Source organism: Rhincodon typus, chromosome 18, assembly GCF_021869965.1.
Source record: "Rhincodon typus isolate 14 chromosome 18, sRhiTyp1.1, whole genome shotgun sequence".
NCBI classification, from domain to species: Eukaryota; Metazoa; Chordata; class Chondrichthyes; order Orectolobiformes; family Rhincodontidae; genus Rhincodon; species Rhincodon typus.
In genome coordinates this window covers 11,552,903-11,577,669 of record NC_063349.1, presented here as the reverse complement: position 1 = coordinate 11,577,669, position 24,767 = coordinate 11,552,903, and the positions used below count along the sequence as shown (strand labels likewise).

At 43.5% G+C, this 24,767-nt stretch overlaps 1 protein-coding gene across 1 annotated transcript in view; it reads right to left on the bottom strand.

The window, feature by feature from the left end:
- Positions 1-24,767, bottom strand: part of si:dkey-42p14.3 (EF-hand calcium-binding domain-containing protein 10) — a 79,765-nt gene that overhangs the window by 23,097 nt on the left and 31,901 nt on the right. Inside the window, exon 4 of the mRNA XM_048607827.1 lies at positions 20,061-20,178. Within this exon, the coding sequence (XP_048463784.1) occupies positions 20,061-20,178 (118 nt within the window). The remainder of the gene's footprint in view (positions 1-20,060; positions 20,179-24,767) is intronic.

Sequence of the window (24,767 nt, the reverse complement as noted above, 5' to 3'; positions counted from 1 at the left end):
GAAAATAAATTTCTTATTTGATAAATAAATAAAAGCTCATTAGTGGTGCACAAAACCCATCCACTCTAAAACAAGGCCTCAAACTGTTTTAACAGAAATCACCATGGCTACAGAAATACTTGTAAGTCAGTCACATGGAAAATCCACTGGTTACTCACGCAAAAACCAGAAACACAAACTTACAATAAATTATTTTTTAAAATAGGCTGCATTTGCTGCCACTGACGCATGCACTGACACAGCTATGTGCTGCTTTGGATCACACATGTGCAGATTTCAAGAGGGCTAGAGCAGGGTGAGGGGATAGATGAGGGATCGTGAAGAGACCGGGACTGTGAGGGAGAGAGAGCAGGTTGGGGATGGGCTGGGGGTGGGGGAAAGCTTAGAATGGGGATTGGGTTGAAGAGTTTGGGAGAACCTGAAAAGGCAGGGGGTGTAGGAGATTGGGATCCAGGAGAGAATCAGGGGGAAGGTGGGTGGGTAAAGAAGCAGTTTGGGATGTGGTTGGTGGTGAGGTGGGGTGGAGGGAGATAATGGGAAGGGCGGGAGAGAATGGTGAAGAGTGTAGACAACCAGGTGTGGGGGGGTGTGGCGGTGGTAAGGAGGGGCGAGGTGGGGTGACAAGGAGGACCCAGGAGCGAGGGGGAACATGGAAGGGAGACAAAGGGAAAGAGGCCCTCTCAGCTCCTGGGCTCTGCTTGTTGAACCCCACCCATGGCTTCTAGGCCTTCTCTCTCTTGCCTTCTCACTCTGGGAATTCTCCACCAGCCCCGTCCCATGTCCGGCATCTCTTCTCCCCACCACTGAAGCCAACTTCAAAGCCACACATGCTTTCCTGCACATGCTCAGTTATGTATTTGCCAATGGCATCACACACAAAGCCCGCATGATGATGTCAGTGTGTAGAACTATGTGCTCCATGTGTCTTCATACACAGTTTCCCACACTCATCAGTGTCAGTAAACACTGCCTTTAAAATATATATAGATTGCACAGTTTACAATCACAGTATCCACTGTTATATCAACTGTTCATCTAAAGTTAGATCTTTTTTGATTGAAAACAGGCAGTGACTGATCAAAGAAGCCAATGAAAATCCTTTCATACATGGACTGTTGTTATAAGTTGCCACTGCTGCATTATTCAAATACCACATAGAGTTTGTTAATGAAACAATTGACAGGTTCTCCTGGAAATTGGTATCTGCTGCTGTAGCATGACCTCACTAGTGCCTTATTCGATCTTGAAGTGGAATACTTATGAAAATTGCTATGAAGCTTTCAAATGTAATGTTTCTCATTGATCTGTTGTCCATGTAATTTACGGTCAGATGTTTTTACCATGTAGTGGAGGTATTTTAAGTGTTCTACATTTGATTTGATTTTCCAAGACTGAATTTGTTTGAAGTCTTAAGATTTATGCTTTCAAAATCTGTCAATTTACTGATCTATCAAATAGATAAGACCTCTTCAATTTTTTTCTGATAAAATGATATGTATTGGTGTATGGTATTGCATGAGCTGATTGTTAACAGCGATTTGAGATTGATGGTCATTTTCTTGATTTGGAGGAATACCATTAGGATTTTGACCTCCTTGTGACACATTAAGTTTGTTGCCTTGTTGTATTCTTCATTGATTAAAGTTGTTGTTGAAAATTTGTTGGAAGATTGTCATTGTGGTACTAAATGTGGAGGCAATGGCCTAGTGGCATTAACGCTAGACAATTAATCCAGCTAATGTTCTGGGACCCAGGTTCAAATCCTGCCATGGCAGATGGTGGAATTTTAATTCAAAAAGAAGAATGTGGAATTAAGGGTTCAATGATGACCATGAAACCATTGTTGATTGTCAGGAAAAACCCATCTGGTTTACTACTATCCCTTAGGGAAGGCAATCTGTTATCCTTACCTGGTCTGGCCCACATGTGACTCAAGATCCACAACAATGTGGCTGACTCTTAACTGCCCTCTGGGCAATTAGGGATGGGAAATAAATGTTGGCTTAGCCAGTGCTGACCACATCATATGAAGGATTAAAAACAAACTAAAGCTGAAAATTGTCAAAGCTTCTGCAGATCTAAATGTTTTCGATGTAAGTTTGGTTTTCCTTTACCAACATAGCATCTTTGCAGAGATGAATGAAGATAGTTTCAGAGACAGTAGGAACTGCAGATGCTGGAGAATCTGAGATACCAAGGTGTAGAGCTGGATGAACGCAGCAGGCCAAGCAGCATCAGAGGAGCAGGAAGGCTGATGTTTCAGGCCTAGACCCTTCTTCAGAAATGGGGGAGGGGAAGGGGGTTCTGATTTAAATAGGGAGAGGGGGGAGGCGGATAGAAGATGGATACAGGAGAAGATAGGTGGAGAGGAGAAGATAGGTGGAGAGGAGACAGACAGGTCAAAGAGGCAGGGGTAGAACCAGTAAAGGTGAGTGTAGGTGGGAGTTAGGGAGGGGATAGGTCAGTCCAGAGAGGACGGACAGGTCAAAGGGGCGGGATGAGGTTAGTAGGTAGGAGATGGGGGTGGGGCTTGAGGTGGGAGGAGGGGATAGGTGGGAGGAAGGACAGTTTAGGGAGGCGGGGAACGATCCCAAGGCCTCCTACCCTGCCTCGACCTCTTCATCTTCAACTGCTGTCGTGACATCAATAGCCTCAACCTCTCCACCCCTCTCACCCACTCCAACCTTTCCCCTGCAGGACGTGCAGTCCTCCGCTCCCTCCGCTCCAATCCCAACCTCACCATAAAACCCGCGGACAAGGAAGGCACAGTTGTAGTATGGCGCACTGACCTCTACATCGCCGACGCCAGGCGCCAACTCTCCGACACCTCCTCCTACCGCCCCCTTGATAATGACCCCACCCCCGACCACCAAACCATCATCTCCCAAACCATCCACAACCTCATCACCTCAGGTGACCTCCCACCCACAGCCTCCAACCTCATCGTTCCCCAACCCTGCACCGCCCGCTTCTATCTCCTTCCCAAAATCCACAAACCTGACTGCCCTGGTCGACCCAATGTCTCCACCTGCTCCTGCCCCACCGAACTTATCTCCACCTATCTCGACTCCATTTTCTCCCCCTTGGTCCAGGAACTCCCTATCTACGTCCATGACACCACCCATGCCCTCCACCTCCTCCAAAACTTCCAATTCCCCGATCCCCAACACCTTATCTTTACCATGGACGTCCAGTCCCTATACACCTGCATTCCCCATGCAGATGGCCTAAAGGCCCTATGCTTCTTCCTGTCCTGCAGGCCCGACCAGTCCCCCTCCACTGACAACCTCATCCGCTTAGCCGAACTCGTCCTCACCCTCAACAACTTCTCTTTCAATTCCTCCCACTTCCTGCAGACAAAAGGGGTGGCCATGGGTACCCGCATGGGCCCAAGCTATCCCTGCCTCTTTGTAGGTTACGTGGAATAATCCCTCTTCCGTAGCTACACTGGCCCTAAACCCCACCTCTTCCTCCGTTACATTGATGACTGTATCGGCGCCGCCTCGTGCTCCCACGAGGAGCTCGAACAGTTCATCCACTTCAACAACACCTTCCACCCCAACTTTAAGTTCACCTGGACCATCTCTGATACCTCTCTCTCCTTCCTGGATCTCTCTGTCTCCATCTCTGGCAACCACCTAGAAACCGATATCCATTTCAAGCCCACCGACTCCCACAGCTACCTAGAATACACCTCCTCCCACCCACCTTCCTGCAAAAATGCTATCCCCTATTCCCAGTTCCTTCGCCTCCGCCACATCTGCTCCCAGGATGAGGCATTTCACTCCCGTACATCTCAGATGTCCTTGTTTTTCAAGGACCGCAACATCCCCCCCTCAGTGGTCGAGAACGCCCTCGACCGTGTCTCCCGCATTTCCCGCAACTCATCCCTCACACCCCCTCCCTGCAATAACAACCAAAACAGAATCCCCCACGTCCTCACGTATCACCCCACCAATCTCCGGATCCAATGCATCATCCTCCAACACTTCCGCAATCTGCAATCCGACCCGACCACCAAAGACATTTTTCCCTCCCCACCCTTATCTGCTTTCCGGAGGGACCACTCTCTCCGGGACTCCTTTGTCTGCTCCATACTCTCCTCCAGCCCCACCACACCTGGCACTTTTCCCTGCAACCGCAGGAAGTGCTACACTTGCCCCTACACCTCCCCCCTCACCCCCATCCCAGGCCCCAAGAAGACTTCTCACATCAAGGAGTTGTTCACCTGCACATCTGCTAATCTGGTATACCGTATCCGCTGTTCCCATTGTGGCCTCCTCTACATCGGGGAAACCAAGCGCAAGCTTGGGGACCGCTTTGCAGAACACCTATGCTCGGTTCGCACTAAACAACTGCACCTCCCAGTCGTGAACCATTTCAACTCCCCACTCCCATTCCTCAGATGACATGTCCATCCTGGGCCTCCTGCAGTGCCACAACAATGCCACCCGAAGGTTGCAGGAACAGCAGCTCATATTCCGCTTGGGACCCCTGCAGTCCAATGGTATCAATGTGGACTTCACAAGCTTCAAAATCTCCCCTCCCCCTACCGCATCCCAAAACCAGCCCAGCTCGTCCCTGCCTCCCTAACCTGTCCATCCTCCCACCTATCCCCTCCTCCCACCTCAAGCCCCACCCCCATCTCCTACCTACTAACCTCATCCCGCCCCCTTGACCTGTCCGTCCTCCCTGGACTGACCTATCTCCTCCCTAACTCCCCACCTACACTCACCTTTACTGGCTCCATCCCCGCCTCTTTGACCTGTCTGTCTCCTCTCCACCTATCTTCTCCTCTCTCCATCTTCTATCTGCCTCCCCCTCTCTCCCTATTTATTTCAGAACCCCCTTCCCCTCCCCCATTTCTGAAGAAGGGTCTAGGCCCGAAACGTCAGCCTTCCTGTTCTTCTGATACTGCTTGGCCTGCTGTGTTCATCCAGCTCTACACCTTGTTATCCGAGTTTTTACTGGTCTCTACATTATTAAAGGCTTTCTTCCCCTTTCCTGACTGGGAAGGATAAACGTTTTGAGACTTACTGTATTCTTGTACATCATTTAGAGGAGTTTTTTGTTTAGCAACTTTCCTTCACAGCAGTTGTTTGGCTATATGGATTTTCTGTCTGCTACCTAGGGCTTAAAGCTATAGGAACAATACCTTGAAAAAAATCACGTTTTGAATTCTTCGCTTCTACAGATGATATCAAGTTTGTTTTTGATGTTCACTGCTGCTAAGATTTCTCGAGGTAGTGTATCCCATAGCTGTCACTTTCTTTTATCATGTTGTTGGATCACAATGTGAGTTTGGGTTCAAGATAAACTCATTAAGAAGAAGGCAAAATCAAGCACTGCCTTCAGGCTTAAATTTCAATGTATCACTATTTATTATACATTAAAGGTAAATAGTGCTATACACAGTACTATATTATACCAGGCACTGACTCGTGGCGTAAGGACTAAATTATCTTCTTGTTTGTTCATGTTAACTTGCTGTGTATGTCTTCCAGTCAAGACTGTTGCAATCTGGTGGTGATCTTCTGGATTCTAACTCTGCCCACTCTGTGGTATTTATAGTCAGTCATGTGCAGCTCCTTGATGTAAGCACAAGGTTGCTTCAGAGTCTTGAAGCCTTTACACAGCAATCCTGTCTCTGCTCTCCATTTGTTATCACAATATGGACCTTACTAATTTCTACACAACCAGGTTATGTAACTTGTACTTTCTGTGCCCCTCAAGTGCATTGGTTGTCACTCCAAATCCAAGCCGGTCACCTTAATGCTGAGTCTAAGAGTAAGTAGAAACTTTAAATAAATATTTTGTATCTATCTTCATGGTGGAATACACCATAAGCAATCTAATAATCATAAAATAATGAGGAGGTGAACAGAAACTATGAACTTAAAACAATCATTTTCACTAGAGAGAAAAAATTGGCAAACAACAGGTTTAAACGTTGACAAGTCCCCTGGACCTGATGGCCTACATCATAGAACTTTAAAAGGAATAACTGCTGACATTGTGGATACATCAGTGTTCATCTTCCAAAATTGCCTGGATTCAAGTATGTTCCAGCAGATTGGAAAATCACTAATGTAATGCCACTCTTCAATAAAGAACAAGGATAAACTATAATCTGTCTTTGGTAAATGCTAGAATCCAGTATTAAGGAAACAGGAACAAGGTACTTCAAAAATCAACATACATTAAGGAAGAGTCAACTCAGTTTTGTAAAAGGGAAGTTGCATTTGACAAATTTATTTAAGTGTTTTGAGAATGCAAAAAGCAGGGTGGCTGAAGTGGAACCAGTCCATGCAGTGTGACTGAATTTCCAAAAGGCAATCAATAAGGTGCCACAAAACGGGTTATGGCTCAAGAGCTCGAGGTTAGAGGTTAAACACTAAATGATTTAAAAAAAGCAAAGAGCTGTGGATGCTGAAAGTCAGAAACAAAAACAGAAATAGCTGGAAAAACTCAACAGCATCTGTGGAGAGAAACCTTTGAGGTCCAGTGACACTTCTTCAGAACTGATTGTGGCTGAAAAAGATTGGTATATATGCTGGTTAGGGTAGTGGGGGGGTGGGATGGTGGAGATGGATGCCAGAAAGAGAGAACAGTAATTGGATAGACAAAGGAATGGGTAAAGGTCTGCCTGGGTGAATCAATCGTTGCTAAATAGGACCATTAGTGGCAGACAATGGTTATTTGTGGTAGCAGCCAATGTAATGACTAGGGGTTTGGGGTAAGGACATGGGTGAACTTGTTCAGGCTATAAAATTATTGAACTCGACATTGACTCCTGAAGGCTGCAGGATCCCCAAACAGGAAATGAGGTGCTGTTCTTCGAGTTTGTGCTGAGCTTCACTGGAGCATTGTAGAAAGCCTGAGACAGAGATGTTGGTCAGGCAATATGGTGGTCTGGGACATTCTTCACCTCCGCCATTCTGACAGCAGTCTACATACCACCCAGGCAGAGCGAAGGATGCTCTGGATGAAATTTACACTGCTACAAATGCTCTGGAGATGAAACTTCCTGAAGCCTGATTCACCATGGCCAACAATTTCAACCAGGACAATCTCAAGAGGGTGCCACCAAAATACCACCAACACGTCTCCTGCCCCACTCGAGGACTGAACATCCTTGATCACTGCTACATACCACTCCATACCCCATTTGGAAAATCAGATCACAACTCTGTGTTCCTTCTCCCAGCTTACAAGCAGAAGTTGAAACAAGAGGAGCCAGTACAGAAAGTAGTACAGTGCTGATCTGAGGCAGTGGAAGGGCTTCTCTGGGACTGCTTGGAATCGGTGGCCTGGATCTTATTCAAGAATTCAGCAGACAACCTCGGCAGGTATGCTACCACTGTCACAGACTTCATTAGCAAGTGCGTAGAGGACTGTGTGCCAAAGAAGTCAATCCGAGTGTTCCCCAACCATAAACCTTGGATGAACCTACTGAAGACTGACGTGTGGCATTAAAATCAGATGGCCCAGAACTTTACAGGAAATCCAGATACGAACTCCACAAGGCCTTTAGAGATGCCAAGAGGCAGTACTGGACCAAGTTAGAGGCCCAAACTAACTACACAGACTCCCGCCACTTGTGGCAAGACCTACATGGCATCACAGGGTACAAAATGATGCAGAACAAAATAGCAAACAGAAACACATCTCTCTCAGATGTGCTCAATACATTTTAAGTTCAGTTTGAGCAGAATGTCAGTGCGCAGTGACACCTGCCCCAAAAGCTCCAGATACACTTGTTTCCTCAGTCACCGCTGCAGATGTCAGGTCGGCCTTCTTGAGATTAAACCCCATGGCCAGGATGGAGTCACTGGGCCATGCACTTAGATCCTGTGCAGACAAGCTGGTGGAAGCATTTGCTGACATCTTTAACCGTCTCTTGCTACAATCCAAAGTTCCCACCTGCTTCAAGAAGACCACCATCATCTCGGTACCAAAAAAAACACATATAACGTACACCAAAGACTACAGTCCGGTGGCTCTGACCTCCAAGCGAGAAGTGTTTTGAGAGGTTATTCATGGCCACATCAGCTCTAGCCTCCCAGCCTGCCTCGATCCCTTGCAATTTGCCTACCAGTGAAAGAGATCCACAGCAGACACCAATTCCCTATCCCTACATGCATCCCTGAAACATCTGGATAATAAGGATGCCTACGCCAGGCTCCTACTTATCGACTACAGCTCACCTTCAACACTATAATCACAACCAAACCAATCTCAAAACTCTGAGACATAGGTCTCAGTTTTGCCCTCTGCAACTGGATCTTCAACTTCCTGACCCAGAGAATGCAATCAGTGAAGTTAGACATCAGCACCTCCTCCACAATAACCGTTAAGACCAGCACCCTGCAAGGATGTGTACTTCGGTCCAACTCTTCCATGACGACCAAGTTTCCCAAACTAAACTAGCCCTATTTGCTGAGACAACAAGGTGCAGGGCTGGATGAACACAGCAGGCCAAGCAGCATCAGAGGAGCAGAGAGGCTGACGTTTCGGGCCTAGACCCTTCTCTAGCCCTATTTGCTTGCGTTTGGCCCATTTCCCTCTAAACCACTCCTATTCATGTGCCTGTCCAAATGTATTTTAAATGTTGTAACTGCACCTGCATCTACCATTTCCTCTGATAGTTCATTCCACACACCAACCACCCTCTGTGTGAAAACGTTTCCCCTCAGGTCCCTTTTAAATCTTTCTCCCCTGACCTTAAAAATATGCCCCCTAATCTTGAACTCCCCTACCCTAGGGAAAAGACCTTTGTTATTCACCTTATCTATGCCCCTCATGATTTTATAAACTTCTATAAGGTCACCCCTTCAACTTCCTACACTCCAAGGAAAAAAGTCCCAACTTATACAGCATCTCCTTATAAATCAAACTCTCCAGTCCCGGTAACATTCTTGGATAATGGATAATGGAATAATGTAGGTTAGATGGGCTTCAGATTGGTTTCACAGGTCGGCGCAACATCGAGGGCCGAAGGGCCTGTACTGCGCTGTTATGTTCTATGTTCTATGTTCTATGCTCTATGTAAATATTTTCTGCACCATTTCCAATTTAATAATAATACTTTTCATATAGCAGAGCAACCAGAACTGTATGGGTACTCCAAAAGTGGTCTCATAAATTCTAGAAGACAAGGGTAACCCTTTAAGAGACAGTTACTCACTCCTTAAAGTAACCTTGAGGCAAAAATAACACCTAGATGATCTTCCAACCACAAAGCCATGTACCAAGAAGGTAACATTGCTGGACTCCACACTTGCATCAGCTCATCTGCAGTGGAAGGTCTGATCCATGACTTAGTTACCTATAGATTTGATTATTTTTCTCGGAAACACACTCCATAAAATTGTGGTCATCTATAACTCTGTTGGCCTGTCCAAACTCACATCAAGTGTCATTAACCCAACATCTCTCTGCTTGTCCACTCACATTAGCTCACACATAAGCAATGTCTCTGATTTTAAAATTTTCATGAGTTTAACTTCCTTCATGGCCTTACTCCTTCCTATCTCTGTAATTGTATTGAAAGCTACAACCCTCCAAAACTCATTTCACTAATTCTGGACTTCTGAACATTTCCATTGAAGTGTCATTGGAGCTCTAAGCTCTGGAATTCCCCCTTGGACCTCAAGAGTTCTCTTTATTTGTTTCCTTCTTTAAGGCACTCCTTAACTTACCTCTTTGATCAGGTATTTGGCTATCTGCCCTAATATCTAATGTGGTTTAACGTCAAATCCTGTTTGACAATGCTGCTTTGAATACCTAGGGATGTTACAGTGTGTTAAAATTTCACTGAGTGAAGGTCCTATGTAAAAGAACAAGTTACTGTTGTTACTTGAACAAAACAAAAAGCTTATTTAATCTGTGATAGCAATAATGCCCAAAGTTAGAGAATTATTCCTTGCTATTTCAGTTCCTGTTGGGCCACAGTTTTTGAACTAATGCATTGCTTCATATATTCAGCAAATAGGTCACACTACATGGAAAGATAATTATCTGGAAAAAAAAACAGATTGCCCAACTGCTGAGATAACACCGTCATTCTCCCATTCGTAACTACCACTGAAATAATTTAGTTTGTAGCTTTAGCAGTTCATAAGTTTCAATTCGGAGTTGAATGGGTTAACCAAGACTCAATGGTTTTGTGTCTGACTCTGAGTCAGTGGGTTAGCTTTCAAGTCCCATCTAGAAACTTGAGTGGATAATCTAGGTTGAATTTTATATGCTTTACAATAGAGTACTGTCCTGTCAGCAGCCTTTCAGATATAGTGTTAAGCCAAGGTGCTATATGAAGAACGGCAAAGTTTTTTCAATTGGGTTTGTTACTAATATTGAACAAACTTTTTTCTGACGAAAAGGTTGAAGTGAACCAACTCCATGCAAACATGGTTATTATGCCATATATCTCATTGCTGTATGGATGTTGCTTTGCACATTAATTGGCCACATTTCCTTACAACAGGAACAATAGCTCAGAACTAACTTATTGGTCATGAAGCACTTTGACAAGTCCTGAGGTTGCGTAAGGTGCCATGGAAAGAAAAGTACATCCTTCTTTTAACATTTTCAGCACAAAATGCATCAAATGGCTTGCGACAGTCAATATTCTGATAACAGAAGTGATATTTCAGGCTGAATTTTTACAGGGGACGGTTTCATCAACATTTAAATGAGTAGGATGGAAAATACAAGATGCAGATAAATGACCCATTAACTCAACAGGGTAGAAATCTCTTGTGGGCATCCCTTATTTTCCAAAATACAACATAAATAATAAAGGGATTGCTACTTTGCCTCCTAAATCCTATAATATGGTCAGCTTCCAGTATATTATTTGCAATCTAATGCTGAAAATGCCGATTACTTAGAACTATTTAAGCAAAGAATGCTAAGATTTTCCTTGGATACCAGAGATTGGGAAAATATGTGATGTCACCACCAGATGGAGCTCATGTAAATGACAGCCCTGGATAGATGCAAATAAGGCAAAATTTGGTTCATCAGATTTGTCCAGAGGCCTTAAAGGTTCCCATATCAGAGGATCTATCTGTTCCTTCCACATTGCTACATGCTCAGAATTCTAGTCCACATATTCATCACACTCTGAAAAGGAATTTTCATCAATCTTACATTTTCATCTCGCTCTGCAAATCTGTGACCCTCTGTTCTACAGTGGCGATTTTAGCTTCAAGCAGCGCTCTCAATGTACCTTTTCTATTCCACTTACAACATTAGGTACAGCAATAAGATTGCCTGATGCTCAAGGATAAATAGTCCAAGTTGTTACAATCTTTCCTCATAATTCAGCTCTCTTCTGTTACGAGACAAATTCAAGACTGTCATCTACTTCATTGTTAGTGCATCAGCACCTCCCTTGTATCTCAGTGACCACAGTTAACAAATGTTATGTCCTTATTCAAGAACAGAGGGAGACGGTCCAAAATCCGTTTGCGTAATTTCTGATTTTTGTTCAGGACATTGAGACATTGCTGATGTCCATTACTAAGGAAGTCATATCAAGATATTTAGAAAATCATAATACAATCAGAAGGAGTCCACGTGGTTTGGTGAAAAATAAATCACATCCAACAAAAGCTTAGAGTTTGTCAAGGATGAAACAAGCAGGGTGTGTAAAGGAAAACCATACACAGGCATTTGAAAGAGTGCCCCATAAAATGTGTGCCCTACACAAGGGCTCATTCTTGTGGGGACAGGATATGAGTATTCACAGCAGATTGGCTAACTGACCGGGAACAGATTTGAGATAAATAGGGCACAATTAGGTTGAGTAAACTATAAATAGTAGAATGCCACAGGGATCAGTGCTTGAGCTTCAACCACTTATGATCTACTTAGTGACTCAGATGAAGGGATTGAGTGTATCACAGCCAAATTTGCTGATGATGCAGTTTTGAGGGGAAGGCAAATTCTGAAGAGAACACAAAGAGTGTGCAGAGGGATGGTTTAATCCAATGGGCAGTAATTTGACAGTTTCTTCTAATATGGAAAAATGTGAGGTTGTCCACTTTGAGAGTAAAAACACTTTGAGAACGAAAAGATAAATATTATTAAAATGGAGAAAGGCTGCAGCATGCCACAGTACACAATGAACTGGATGACCTTGTACAAAAAATTAGCATAAAAGTCAGGTAGAGCAAGTAATTAGGCTGGAAAATGGAATGCTGGCTTTCATTGCAAAGGGCTTGAAGTATAAAAGTCAGTAAGTCTTGTTCCAACAGCATGGGGCATTGACGAGACCAGGCCTGGTGTACAATGTACAGTTTTGGTCCCCTTACCTAAGAAGAGAGATAATTATGTTGGAGGCAGTTCAGGGAGATTAAGAACATAGCACATAGAACATAGAACATAGTACAGCACAGTACAGGCCCTTCGGCCCATGATGCTGTGCCTACCTATTATTCTACTAAGATCAATCTACCCTGCATACCCTACATTTTACTATCCTCCATGTACCTATCCAAGAGTCGCTTAAAAGTCCCTAAAATATCTGACTCCAGTACCACTGCCGGCAGCGCATTCCACACACCCACCACTCTCTGTGTAAAGAACCTACCTCTCACATCTCCCCTATACCTTCCTCCAATCACCTTAAAATTATGCCCCCTCGTAATAGTAAAGGTGGATTAACTAGGCGAATTCCTAAGATGAAGGAGTTGCCTAATGCAGAAAAGTTGAGCCAATATTCACTGGAGTTTAGAAGAATGAGAGGTGCTCTTATTGAAACATATAAGATTCTGAGAAGGCGAGACAGGATAAATGGTGAGGTGCTGTTTCATCCAGTGGGATAATCTAAAACTGGGGGCACAGTTTAAAATCATGGATTCTCACATTTAAAACAGAGATCAGAAGGAATTTCTTTTCTCAGAGACAGACTAATCTTTGGAATTCTCTTCCCTAAAGACCAGTGGGTCATTGAACAGTAACCAATGAATAGGGGCAGTTCTAACCCCTGGAAAGCAGTGAGCTCCATGTGGCAACTCCGTGATAATTCCTGTGTCCAGGAAATAATCGATTTGAATGAGAATTTAAAAGGCATGGTTAGTAAGTTTGTGGATGACACCAAAATTGGTGGTATAGTTGAAAGTGAAGAAGGTTATCTAAGATTACCAGTGGATCTTGATCAATTGGGGCTAATGGGCTGAGGTGTGGCAGATGGAGTTTAATTTGGACAAATGCAAGGTGTTGCATTTTGGTAAAACAAACAAGGGCAAGACTTATACAGTTAATGGTAGAGCCCTGGGCAGTGTTGTCAAAAAGAGAGACCTAGGTACATTGTTCTTTGAAAGTTGCATCACAGGTAAACAGGGTAGTTAAGAAGATGTTTAGCACACTTGCCTTCATTACTCGGACCTTTGAGTATAGGAGTTAGGACGTCATGGTGAGGTTGTACAGGACATGGTGAGGCCACTTTTGGAGTACTGTGTACAGTTTTAGCTGCCCTGCGATGGGAAGAATCTTATTAAACTGGAGAGGGTTCAGAAAAGATTTAGCAGGATGTTGCTGGGTCAGGACGCTTTGAATAATAAGGAAAGGCTGGATAGGCAGGGACTTTTTTCACTGGAGTGTAGGAGATTGAGGGGTGACCTTATAAAATCATGAGGGGCATAGATAATGTGAATAGCAAAGGTCTTTCCCTAGGATGGGGGAGTTCAAAAGTAGTGGTCATATTTTTAAGGTGAGAGGGTAAAGATTTAAAAGTGACCTGAGGGGCAACTTTTTCACACAGAGGGTGGTTGGTGTGTGGGATGAACTACTGGAGGAAATGGTAGATGCAGGTGCAGTTACAACATTTAAAATTTGTTTTGACAAGTACATGAATAGGAAAGGTTTAGGGGAAATGTGCCAAATGCAGGCAAGTGGGACTTGTTTAGTTTGGGAAACTTGGTCGGTATGGACAAGTTGGACGGAAGAGCCTGTTTCTGTGCTGCACAACTCTATGACTCTGAGTATCTTCAGCTGCAACAGCATGAGGTCAGGGGTTTGGAGCTTGAGCAATAGTGGCACTTCGGCAAGGTTGAGACCCTTGTGGATAGCCAGTTTGTAGTCACCCCATGGCTTAACAGTGTGCAGAGAGAGACAGAGGATGTGCAAATAAAGAGCAGTCAAGAAGGAACAGGCAGGTAGTGCAAAAGGCCCTGACTGCAATTCATTCTGCAACTAGTGTTCAGTCCCGTACAGTGAGGACACCCAAACAGTTGATTCAGGGAGTGCAGCAAGAGCCAAATCTTGGCATTAGGACTGTCTCAACTATACAGGGTCACAAGGAAGATGGAGAAAGCATTAGTGATTGGAGATTTAGTGGCATTTCTGCAGCCACTGACATGAATCCAGGATTGTATGTTGCTTCTGTGCTGGTGGCAGGGCTCTGTGGTTAAGGATGCTGTTGAACAACTGCAGAACACCCTGAAGAAGCACAGTGTGTAGCCAGTTCTCGTGGTCCTCCTTAGGACCTATGATGTTAGTAGAAGGAGAAATGTGATCCTTCAGTCATAACTTAGGGAGCCAGGTAGGAAATTAACAAGTGGAACCTCAAAAGTAGCTATCACTACATACTCTCAAGACCACACACACAGAAGTATAGAATTTGAAGATTTGGGAAAATGAATGGGTAGATGGTGACATAGTGCAGAATGGGGGGTTTTAAATTCTTGGCCTATTGAGATAAGATGGGAACTGTGAAGGCCAGATGAATTCTACCTATATGGGACTGAAACCAATTTCATCATGGGGTAAGGGGTGAAAAAACAGAATCATGATGAATTGAAGGTCATATATTTACCCATCAGATGCAATGCATTTATTGCAGGTGACAGCTATAGCACATACTATAACAATTGGACCAGGAAGCTCCAATTCAAGCTCTACCTGCTCCAGAGGTATGTAATAACAGGTTGAGTAAAAAAAAATCCACCAGAATGGTTGGGGTGAGTAGCAGTGGTGTTGAGATGGGTGCCATAGGAACTTAGTTGTACAAGTAGTGATGACAGGACATTTGATAAGGGCAGCATGGTGGCTCAGTGGTTAGCACTGCTGCCTCACAGGGACCTGGGTTTGATTCCACAATCAGTCAGGAGCTTGCGCATTCTCTCTGTGTCTGTGTGGATTTCCTCTGGGTGCTCTAGATTCCTCCCACTGTCTAGAGATGTGCAGGTTAGTGGAACTGGTCATGCTAAATTGCCCAAAGTGTTCTGGGATGTGTAGGACAGGTGGGCTAGCCAAAGGAAATGCGGGATTAAAGGGATAGGATGGGGGACTGGGTTTGGGTGAGATGTTTTTCAGAGGGTTGGTGTGGACTCAATGGGACAATTGGCCTGCTTCCATGCTGTACAGATTCTATGATTCTATGAGTGACAAGGAGAGGGTTGGTGAATACTGCAGCATGTTGGAGAATCTGCTTCTCCTAACCTGGTTAGATCGCTTCCTGCACTGCCTCTAAGACCACAGCATTATACTCCTCCTGCTCACTTCCTCAGAATTCTCTGCCCACTTCTTAGTGACAGTTGCAGATTCCTTTCTGCTAGGTACAGTACATCCATGCTGCACCCAGCAGTTGCTCAATGGAAGAGACAGTGAATCTATACACTTACTTTGTCTGTCCTTCATGACAATCCATCTCAAATAACTCACCTCATTTTTTCCCAAAAACCTCAGTGATCTTTCCAATTCCATTTTATATTGTTTCAATAGGGCAGCGGAGTTAAGATTGTATTATTTCAGTGAACATTTGTCTCAGTTTAGAGTCAAGAAGCCAAGAAGGAAATGCCTAATTGGCCAGCCAAGCTGAAATTGGACATTCTGCTCATCTAAATAAATACAGCTCACTTTTCCCATTGCACAGGATCCTACCTCTGTATTAATATTCAGATCTTTGATTTTCCTGTGTGAATCCAACTAATTCTGAGATATTCTGCATCATGTTTCATTATTCAATAGACTTCTATCTCTCTCATTTAACAAAGCACAGCAAGTTTGGTTAAGAGCAAATTTTATTTGAAACTGAAGTGATTTCATTAAATTGAGAACATTATGAAAATGCGATATTAGGATGCACTTCTACACACAAAGGTTTGGAACTCACTTCCAGAAACAGCAATTGATGCCAGATCAGTTGTTAAGTTTAAATCTGAGATAGATCATTCTTTGTTAAGCGAAGATATTAAAGGATATGGGCCAGAGATAGGTATGGATCAAAGCCACAGATCAGCCATGATTTGGGTGGCATGGCAGCTCAGCGTTTAGCCCTGCTGCCTCACAGTGCCAGGGACCCGGGTTCGATTCAACCCTTGGACAACTGTCTGTGTGGAGTTTGCACATTCTCCCTGTGTCTGTGTGGGTTTCCTCCAGGTGCTCCGGTTTCCTCCCACACTCCAAAGATGTGCAGGTTAGGTGGACTGGCCATGCTAAATTGCCCATAGTTTCCAGGAACGTGCAAACTAAATAGATTAGCCATGGCAATTGCAAGGTTACAGGGATAGGGTAGGGGTGTGGATCTGGATGGGATGCTCTTCAGAGGGTCAGTGTGGACCCGATGGGCTGAATGGCCTGTTCCACACTGGAGGGATTCTATGAAATCTCATTGAATGTCAGAACAGGCTTGAGGGGCTGAATGGCCTACTCCTGTTCCTATGCTTCTAGAACCAAACAAACTCCGAAAATTGTAAATCCTTCAGCCAACTAGACTAACATTTTAAAAAATCTGCCTTTTGAACTATTCACATTCTTCCCACATGTTCACAGGTACAAAATGCAGTGTTTAAGCACATGTAAATAAGTAACACCATTATCAAATAATACCGTTATAATTTCTGATTCCCTCCAGTTGGAAATAATCACGTTTTAGATGCAAAATGCTGAACCTTCATCAAGCATATTTGTTACTGCTGCTCACATAGCTGGTGAACTGACAGACTGATACATTGATACTCAGCACATGACAGGAAGAAAATATGGCACCCTAGGATATACATTCACATAAAAAATAGTCCCTAGCATTCTATGAAGAATATAACAACATAACCTGAAGAAGAGAATTAATACATATAGGCCTCAACTTTGAAACGGAATGAACAGAGAACTATTGAACTAAATGGCTTAAATTAATAATCCAAAACTGGAGAGAAGATTAACCAATTGATAGCTTTCTTTTATCATTAACAATTCTGTAAGTGCAGTGGCAGACATTTAAGGAGGTAATTCATGACTCTCAGCAAAAATACACCTCAGTAAGAAGGATAAAAGTCTAAGAATAAAAGAAACTAAGCATGGCTAGCCAAGGAAATTATGGACAGTACTAAGGTAGAAGAGAAAACATATAAAGAGGCCAAAGTCAGTGATAACCCTGAGACTAGGATAAAATCAGAATCCAAAAAAAAATAAAAAGACAATAAAAACAGAGAAAATAAATTATAAGGGCAAACTAGCAAGGAACTGATTATAAGAGTTTTTAAAAATATACGTAAAAATGAAAAGAGAGAGATCAAAATGGACATAGCCCCCTGAGAAATTGAACCTTGGGAGATGGCAATGGGGAACAAGGAAACAGCAGAGGACTTAAACAGACATTTTGCATCAGTCTTTACAGCGGAAGATACTTTGGACATTCCATTAACACTAAAGAATATGGAGGAGGAATTAAGTATCCTTGTCATCAATAAAGTACTATTAGACAAACTAATGGGTCTAAAGGCAGATATGTCCCTGGCCTTGATGGCTTGCATCCGAGGATCCTAAGAGAGGTAGATACAGAGATATAGGATGCTTTGGTTGTAATTTTCAAAAAATCATTGGATTCTGGAGAAGTACCAGACAATTGGAAAATTGCTAATATGACACGCCTATTCAAAAAAGGGAGAGAGGCAAAATGGGTAACTAAAAGCCGATTTGCATATCATCCATTGTTGGAAAAGTATTGGAATTAATTATTAAGGAAGTAATAGCAGAACATTTGGAAAATCATAATCTAATCAAGCAAGTCAACATGGCTCCATGAATGGAAAATCATGTCTGACCAATTTATTAGAGTTTTTTGAGGAAGTCTCAACCAGACTGGATAGACAGGAACCAGTGGATGGGTTGTATTTGGACTTCCAGAATGCATTTGACAAGGTACCTCACAAAAGGTTAATCCATTAAGAGCCCATGGTGTTAGAAGTAGGATATTGGCAATGGATAGAGAATTTGCTCATGGGAAGGAAACACCAATTGAGGATAAGGTGTTCTTTTTCAGATTGGTGGCCTGTGACCAATGGGGTTCCACAGGGATCAATGCAACATATATTTATGACTTGGAGGAAGGAAGTGAATCTACTGTAGCCAATATTGCAGATGACACTAAAATATGTGAAAAAGCAGGTTATACAAACAGCTTTCAGAGAGATATTAATAGGTTAAGTAAGAGGGGAAACAGTTAGCAAGTATAACGTGGGAAAATATGAAGTTCATTTTGGAAGGGAGAACAAAAGAATAGAATATTATTTAAATGGAAAGAAACTGTAGTAAGCTGCAACACAAAGGACTTGGGGATATTTGCACATGAAACAAACAAAGCTAGCACACAGGTGCAGCAGGAATCAGCAGGTCTAATGGAATGTTGGCCCTTATTTCAAGGAGGTTGGAGTGTAAGAGTAGGGAAGTCTTACTGCAATTGTACAAGGTGCTGGTGAGATCACATCTGGAGTACTGTGAGTAGTTTTGACCCTTTTAATTTAGGAAAGGTATTATTTCATTAGAGGCAGTTCAGAGAAGGCTCACGAGGATGATCCCTGGCATGGAGGGATTATCTTATGAGCAAAAATTAAACAGGTTAGGACTCTACTCATTGGAATTTAGAAGAGTGAGAGGTGATCTCATTGACTCATGTAGGATTCTTAAGGAATAAATTGACAGGGTAAATGCTGAGAGGATGTTTCCACTTCATGGGAGAGTCTAGGACTAGAGGGCATAGTCGAAGAATAAAGGGGTGCAAATTTAAGACTGAGATGGAGAGCATTTTCTTCACTCAGAGAGTTGAGATTCTTTGGAACTCTTTGCCACAGAGAGCTGTTGCCTCAGAGGGCTGTGGGGCTCACTCATTGTGTATATTTAAGACGAAGATGAATTCTTGATCAGGAGACGAAACAAGTGTTATGGTGAAAGGACAGGAAAGTGAATGTGAGAAATGTCAGATCAACCATAATCCTATTGTATGGCAGAAAAGGCTTGAGGGGCCAAACGGCCTACTTCTGTTCCTATTTCATATGATCTTAAGTCAAAAGCCCTTGTTTGTCTGCTGAGTCTAAAGGCCTGTCTAATTATTTGTGTAAAGGATAGACCACTAGTGAGTCTTAACAAGAGGTAATTGTCTTACACAACAAGGGGCAGTTTATAGCAATAGGTTCAAGTCACATTGGTAAGTTAGGCTTAATTAGTTAAGACTATCAGGAGTCAGTGTGATGTAAAATGTGTACTCAATGTATATTTTCGTTTGGATTTTTCACTAGAAGCATACAGGTTTGGTCATGGGAAGTGAGGACCAGTATTTATTGCCTATTCCTAGTTGACTTTGACAATCACAGAATCCCTACAGTGTGGAAACAAGCCATTTGGCCCATTGAGTCCACACAAGCCTCCAAAGAGCATCCCACCCAAACCCACACTCCCTGCGTTATCCCTGTAACCCTGCATATCCCATGGCTAATCCACCTAACTTGCACATCCCTGGACACTATGGGCAATTTAGCATGGCCAGTCCACTTAGCCTACACGTCTTTGGACTGTGGGAGGAAACCAGAGCACCTGGAGGAAACTCATGCAGACACGAGAAGAATGTGCTAACCACTGAGCCACCGTGCCACCCCAGAAGGAATGTTAAGCTGCCTTCTTGAACCATGAAATTCATTGAGGAGAGTTTAATGATTAACTTGTCAGTATTTCTGGAGCCATATTTTTTTTTAAAAAAGGCCAGTATGAGAGAGACAAAGTTGCTGGGAGAGAGATTTACAAATACACTGAGTAAACATTAAAAAACATTCACTTACTTTTGGGAGAAGAGTCAGTAATTTTTTTGTACTCGTAGAAAAATCCATAGCTTGAAAACCTTTTGCGTTTCGGTTTGCAGAATTCCTGGCTGATATTAAACGTAAGGAACAGTTCCTTCTGAAGAAAGGAGAAAATTCAAAACAGTTAGAAAATAGGCTACCTGAATGTCAGGAATTTAATTTGAAAGTTCCAAACCAGAAGTGTTTGGCAAGAAGCCTGAAAGGAACTATTCTATGTTTGAAAATCTAAGCTTAGCTCTATGAACACTCAAGGAAGAGGCTATCAAACAAGACTGAGAATTGAAGGAGGCAGTTAAAGTCAAATATATGTAAATCTGAGGGAAGGAAATTCTCTCTGGTTGTAACATGATGGTTTTGGAATTGATGGGATTCCATTTTTTGTGTTATTAGTAACTGTTTATTCTATTTTATCTTAATTTCTTTTGCGTTATACATTTTTCTGCAGTATTGTGTGCTTTTGTTTAAGTGGAAGGCCATCTCATTAAATAAAAATCAAGACAGAAAATGATCTATCAAGTTGGCTTTCAATCTGGGATCTGATTAATCCAGTAATAACATCAGCTGTGATGATAACACCAGAAAAAAATTATCTGTCTCCACAAGAACCTTGTGCTAGAGTGCCTTCCTTTTCCATCCAAAGCCTGTGTGACATCAGATTGCATGCAGCTTTATGCAAACTCTTTCAGTAACCATTATCTTTTATAACATGTACAGATAGTTCTCCTATAACACAATAGTTGCATTCTTGTGTGACCTTGCGCTGTGGAAAATCGCCATAGAAAATCGCATTATAAGGAAATCGCTGTACATGCACGGCAGAAAGTTTGCGTTATCCAAACAGTGTCCACTATTCATCAATCACATTACAGCTAATCTGTATTAACAAAACATGCGTTATAGCAGAACTACCTGTAACAGATAAGGGTGTCAGGTTTCCTTCCCTCAAGGATGTTAATGTACCAGACTGGTTTTTACAACAAGGTGCAGAGCTGGATGAACACAGCAGGCCAAGCAGTATCATAGGAGCAGAAAGGCTGACGTTTCGGGCCTAGATCCTTCATCAGAAATGGGGGAGGGGAAGGGGGTTCTGAAATAAATAGGGAGAGAGGGGGAAGCAGATGGAAGATGGATAGAGGAGAGGATAGGTGGAGAGGAAACAGTGTAGGTGGGGAGTTAGGGAGGGGATAGGTCAGTCCAGGGAGGACGGACAGGTCAAGGGGGCGGGATGAGGTTAGTAGGTAGGAGATGGGGGTGCGGCTTGAGGTGGGAGGAGGGGATAGGTGGGAGGAAGAACAGGTTAGGGAGGCGGGGACGAGCTGGACTGGTTTTGGGATGCGGTAGGGGGAGGGGAGATTTTGAAGCTTGTGAAATCTTGCAAAAGCTTGCAAAAATGCCATCCAAACCGATATCCATTTCAAGCCCACCGACTCCCACAGCTACCTAGAATACACCTCCTCCCACCCACCTTCCTGCAAAAATGCCATCCACCTATTCCCAATTCCTTCGCCTCCGCCACATCTGCTCCCAGGATGAGGCATTCCACTCCCGTACATCTCAGTTGTCCTCGTTTTTCAAGGACCGTAACTTCCCCCCCTCAGTGGTTGAGAACGCCCTCAACCGTGTCTCCCACATTTCCCGCAACTCATCTCTCACACCCCGTCCACGCAATAAGAACCAAAAAAGAATCCCCCTCGTCCTCACGTACCACCCCACCAACATCCAGATCCAACGCATCATCCTCCAACACTTCCACCATCTGCAATCCAACCCCACCACCAAAGACATCTTTCCCTCCCCACCCTTATCTGCTTTCTGGAGGGACCACTCTCTCCAGGACTCCCATGTCCGCTCCACACTCCCCTCCAGCCCCACCACACCCGGCACTTATCCCTGCAACCGCAGGAAGTGCTACACCTGCCCCCATACCTCCTCCCTCACCCCCATCCCAGGGCCCAAGAAGACTTTCCACATCAAGCAGATGTTCACCTGCACATCTGCCAATGTGGTATACTGCATCCGCTGTACCCGTTGTGGCCTCCTCTATATCGGGGAAACCAAGCGGAGGCTCGGGGACCGCTTTGCAGAACACCTACGCTCGGTTCGCAATAAACAACTGCACCTCCCAGTCGCGGACCATTTCAACTCCCCCTCCCATTCCTCAGATGACATGTCCATCCTGGGCCTCGTGCAGTGCCACAACGATGCCACCCGAAGGTTGCAGGAACAGCAACTCATATTCCGCTTGGGAACCCTGCAGCCCAATGGTATCAATGTGGATTTCACAAGCTTCAAAATCTCCCCTCCCCCTACCGCATCCCAAAACCAGTCCAGCTCGTCCCCGCCTCCCTAACCTGTTCTTCCTCCCATCTATCCCCTCCTCCCACCTCATTCCGCACCCCCATCTCCTACCTACTAACTTCATCCCGCCCCCTTGACCTGTCCGTCCTCCCTGGACTGACCTATCCCCTCCCTAACTCCCCACCTACACTCACCTTTACTGACTCCATCCCCGCCTCTTCGACCTCTCTGTTTCCTCTCCACCTATCCTCTCCTCTATCCATCTTCCATCCGCCTCCCCCTCTCTCCCTATTTATTTCAGAACCCCCTTCCCCTCCCCCATTTCTGATGAAGGGTCTAGGCCCGAAACATCAACCTTTCTGCTCCTATGATGCTGGTTGGCCTGCTGTGTTCATCCAGCTCTACACCTTGTTGTCTCGGATTCTCCAGCATCTGCAGTTCCTACTATCTCTGGTTTTTACAACAGTCTGGTAGTCAAATGGTCACTATTATTAAGAGACAACAAGGTGCAGAGCTGGATGAACACAGCAGGCCAAGCAGCATCATAGGAGCAGTAAGGCTGACGTTTCGGGCCCAGACCTTTCTGCTCCTCTTTTATACAATCATAAATATCTGGTCACCAGTGGAATGGGAATTAAATAAGATTCTGTAAAAGGGTCACAACAGGAGTAAAGTGACTCCTTAAACTTTAATCAATTTTCTGATTGTATGCCTGAATTAAATACTTGACTCAAGTTATTTTAATAGTGGTAATTTTCAGAAACATTTATGTCAAGGTTTCATGGTTTTAAACAATGCTTTTACATTGGAGATTCATTGACCATAATCAATTCAGGGTTCTCCCATTCTCACTATGTTCTCCAAATCTGATTAAAAATGAAATCATAGAGTGTCTAGAAGAAGTCCAACTGGTTTATAATTTCCAAACATATCTAAGTTTAGAAATTCAAACACTAGTCCTGTCCAAAATCTCACATCCAGAAATATAGAAATCATATTGTGTCATGAAGAAAACTGAGAAACTGAGAAAAAATGTTAACTCTCTGCAGGTGTAAGAAAGGGCAGGGCAAAATATCCTGTTCCTCAAAACGGTTTTAGTTTTTTTCTTACTCAGACCTCTTGTTCACAAGCTTTTTTTCCTTCTGGAAACTAGAACAAATGTAAGCATGTTCAAGTTGGTTGTCTGCCAAATTTTGCTTATATGTTTTGAGGACAAACCGAACTTCTTTTCATAACAGGAAATTACTCCTTTACACTTAAAATAAATCACTTTTTAAACTGTTTCGATCAGATAAGATTTGAATTGTCCTTGTTTTAGTATTGATTTCAGTTTAATGTAAAGGTTCTTTTATTGTAACAGACATAGGAAACTTTCTGTGAACACAATCCAATTTTCATTGTGTGTTTCTTCAACTTCAATGGGGGAAAGAGTCTTGTTGATCTCTTCCTGAACTATGAAAAAGGAGCCTTCACTCACCCCTATTGGTTGCTGGGTGACAATACTAACCAGCTTTGAGTCACTACATTGAGATGGAACAGAAGGGATAGCGCTCTCAGTTACATTCTCAAAGTTACCTGCCTTGTCTTGTGAGATAGCAGTCCCCACTACTGTTTTGGTTTTAGCTAACTCAGGGTAGAAGTTCATTTCAGGATCTATTTTAATGTCAATAATTAACTTGTCTAGTCACAACACAAGGTCTCTCAGCAGCCATTTCCTACTCTTACTCATGGCACGGATGACACATGACAATGGGGACCTTGCTTTCCTGTTGCCAATCATTTTAACCCTGCTGCTCTTTTACCAATTCTTGCAACTCTTTTTTACTTTCCTTACGCATCTGTAAAAGACACAAATGGGCACCGTAGGCTAATTTATTCTGGACTGTTTCTAACTCAGTTGTTCCTTTCATAACCTCTTTCAGAAGCCTATCAGGGACACATTCAGAGTCACCATCACCCAGTATCAACGATCATGCCTTTTCCACTAAATTATGTATAAGTCACATTTTAAACCATCTCGGTGCCATCGTAACTTCAAACAAAGATTTCTGCTTTTCAAACTCAAAGCCAATTAAACGTTGAATCCTGTGGGATCAGCCCACTTCTCATCTGCTGGGGCGACTGTTCCCAGCAATACTCCATATTTATTTTTACTACCAAGTGGTCTGGTTTAATCTGCACAGCTTCACCTATGATCTGCACACACATCGCAGCCCAAGAGCACAGCTCTGCCTCCTGTACTGAGTCCTCCCTTCACATTCTTTTGACCCTTGACTGGACTGTTCTGGGTTAGATAGTTCTGCACTACCTATGGATGGTAAACAAAATATACTCACCCACCCTTGCAGGGCTGACCTGAGGATCTGAAACCTTAGTCCTACCAAATAA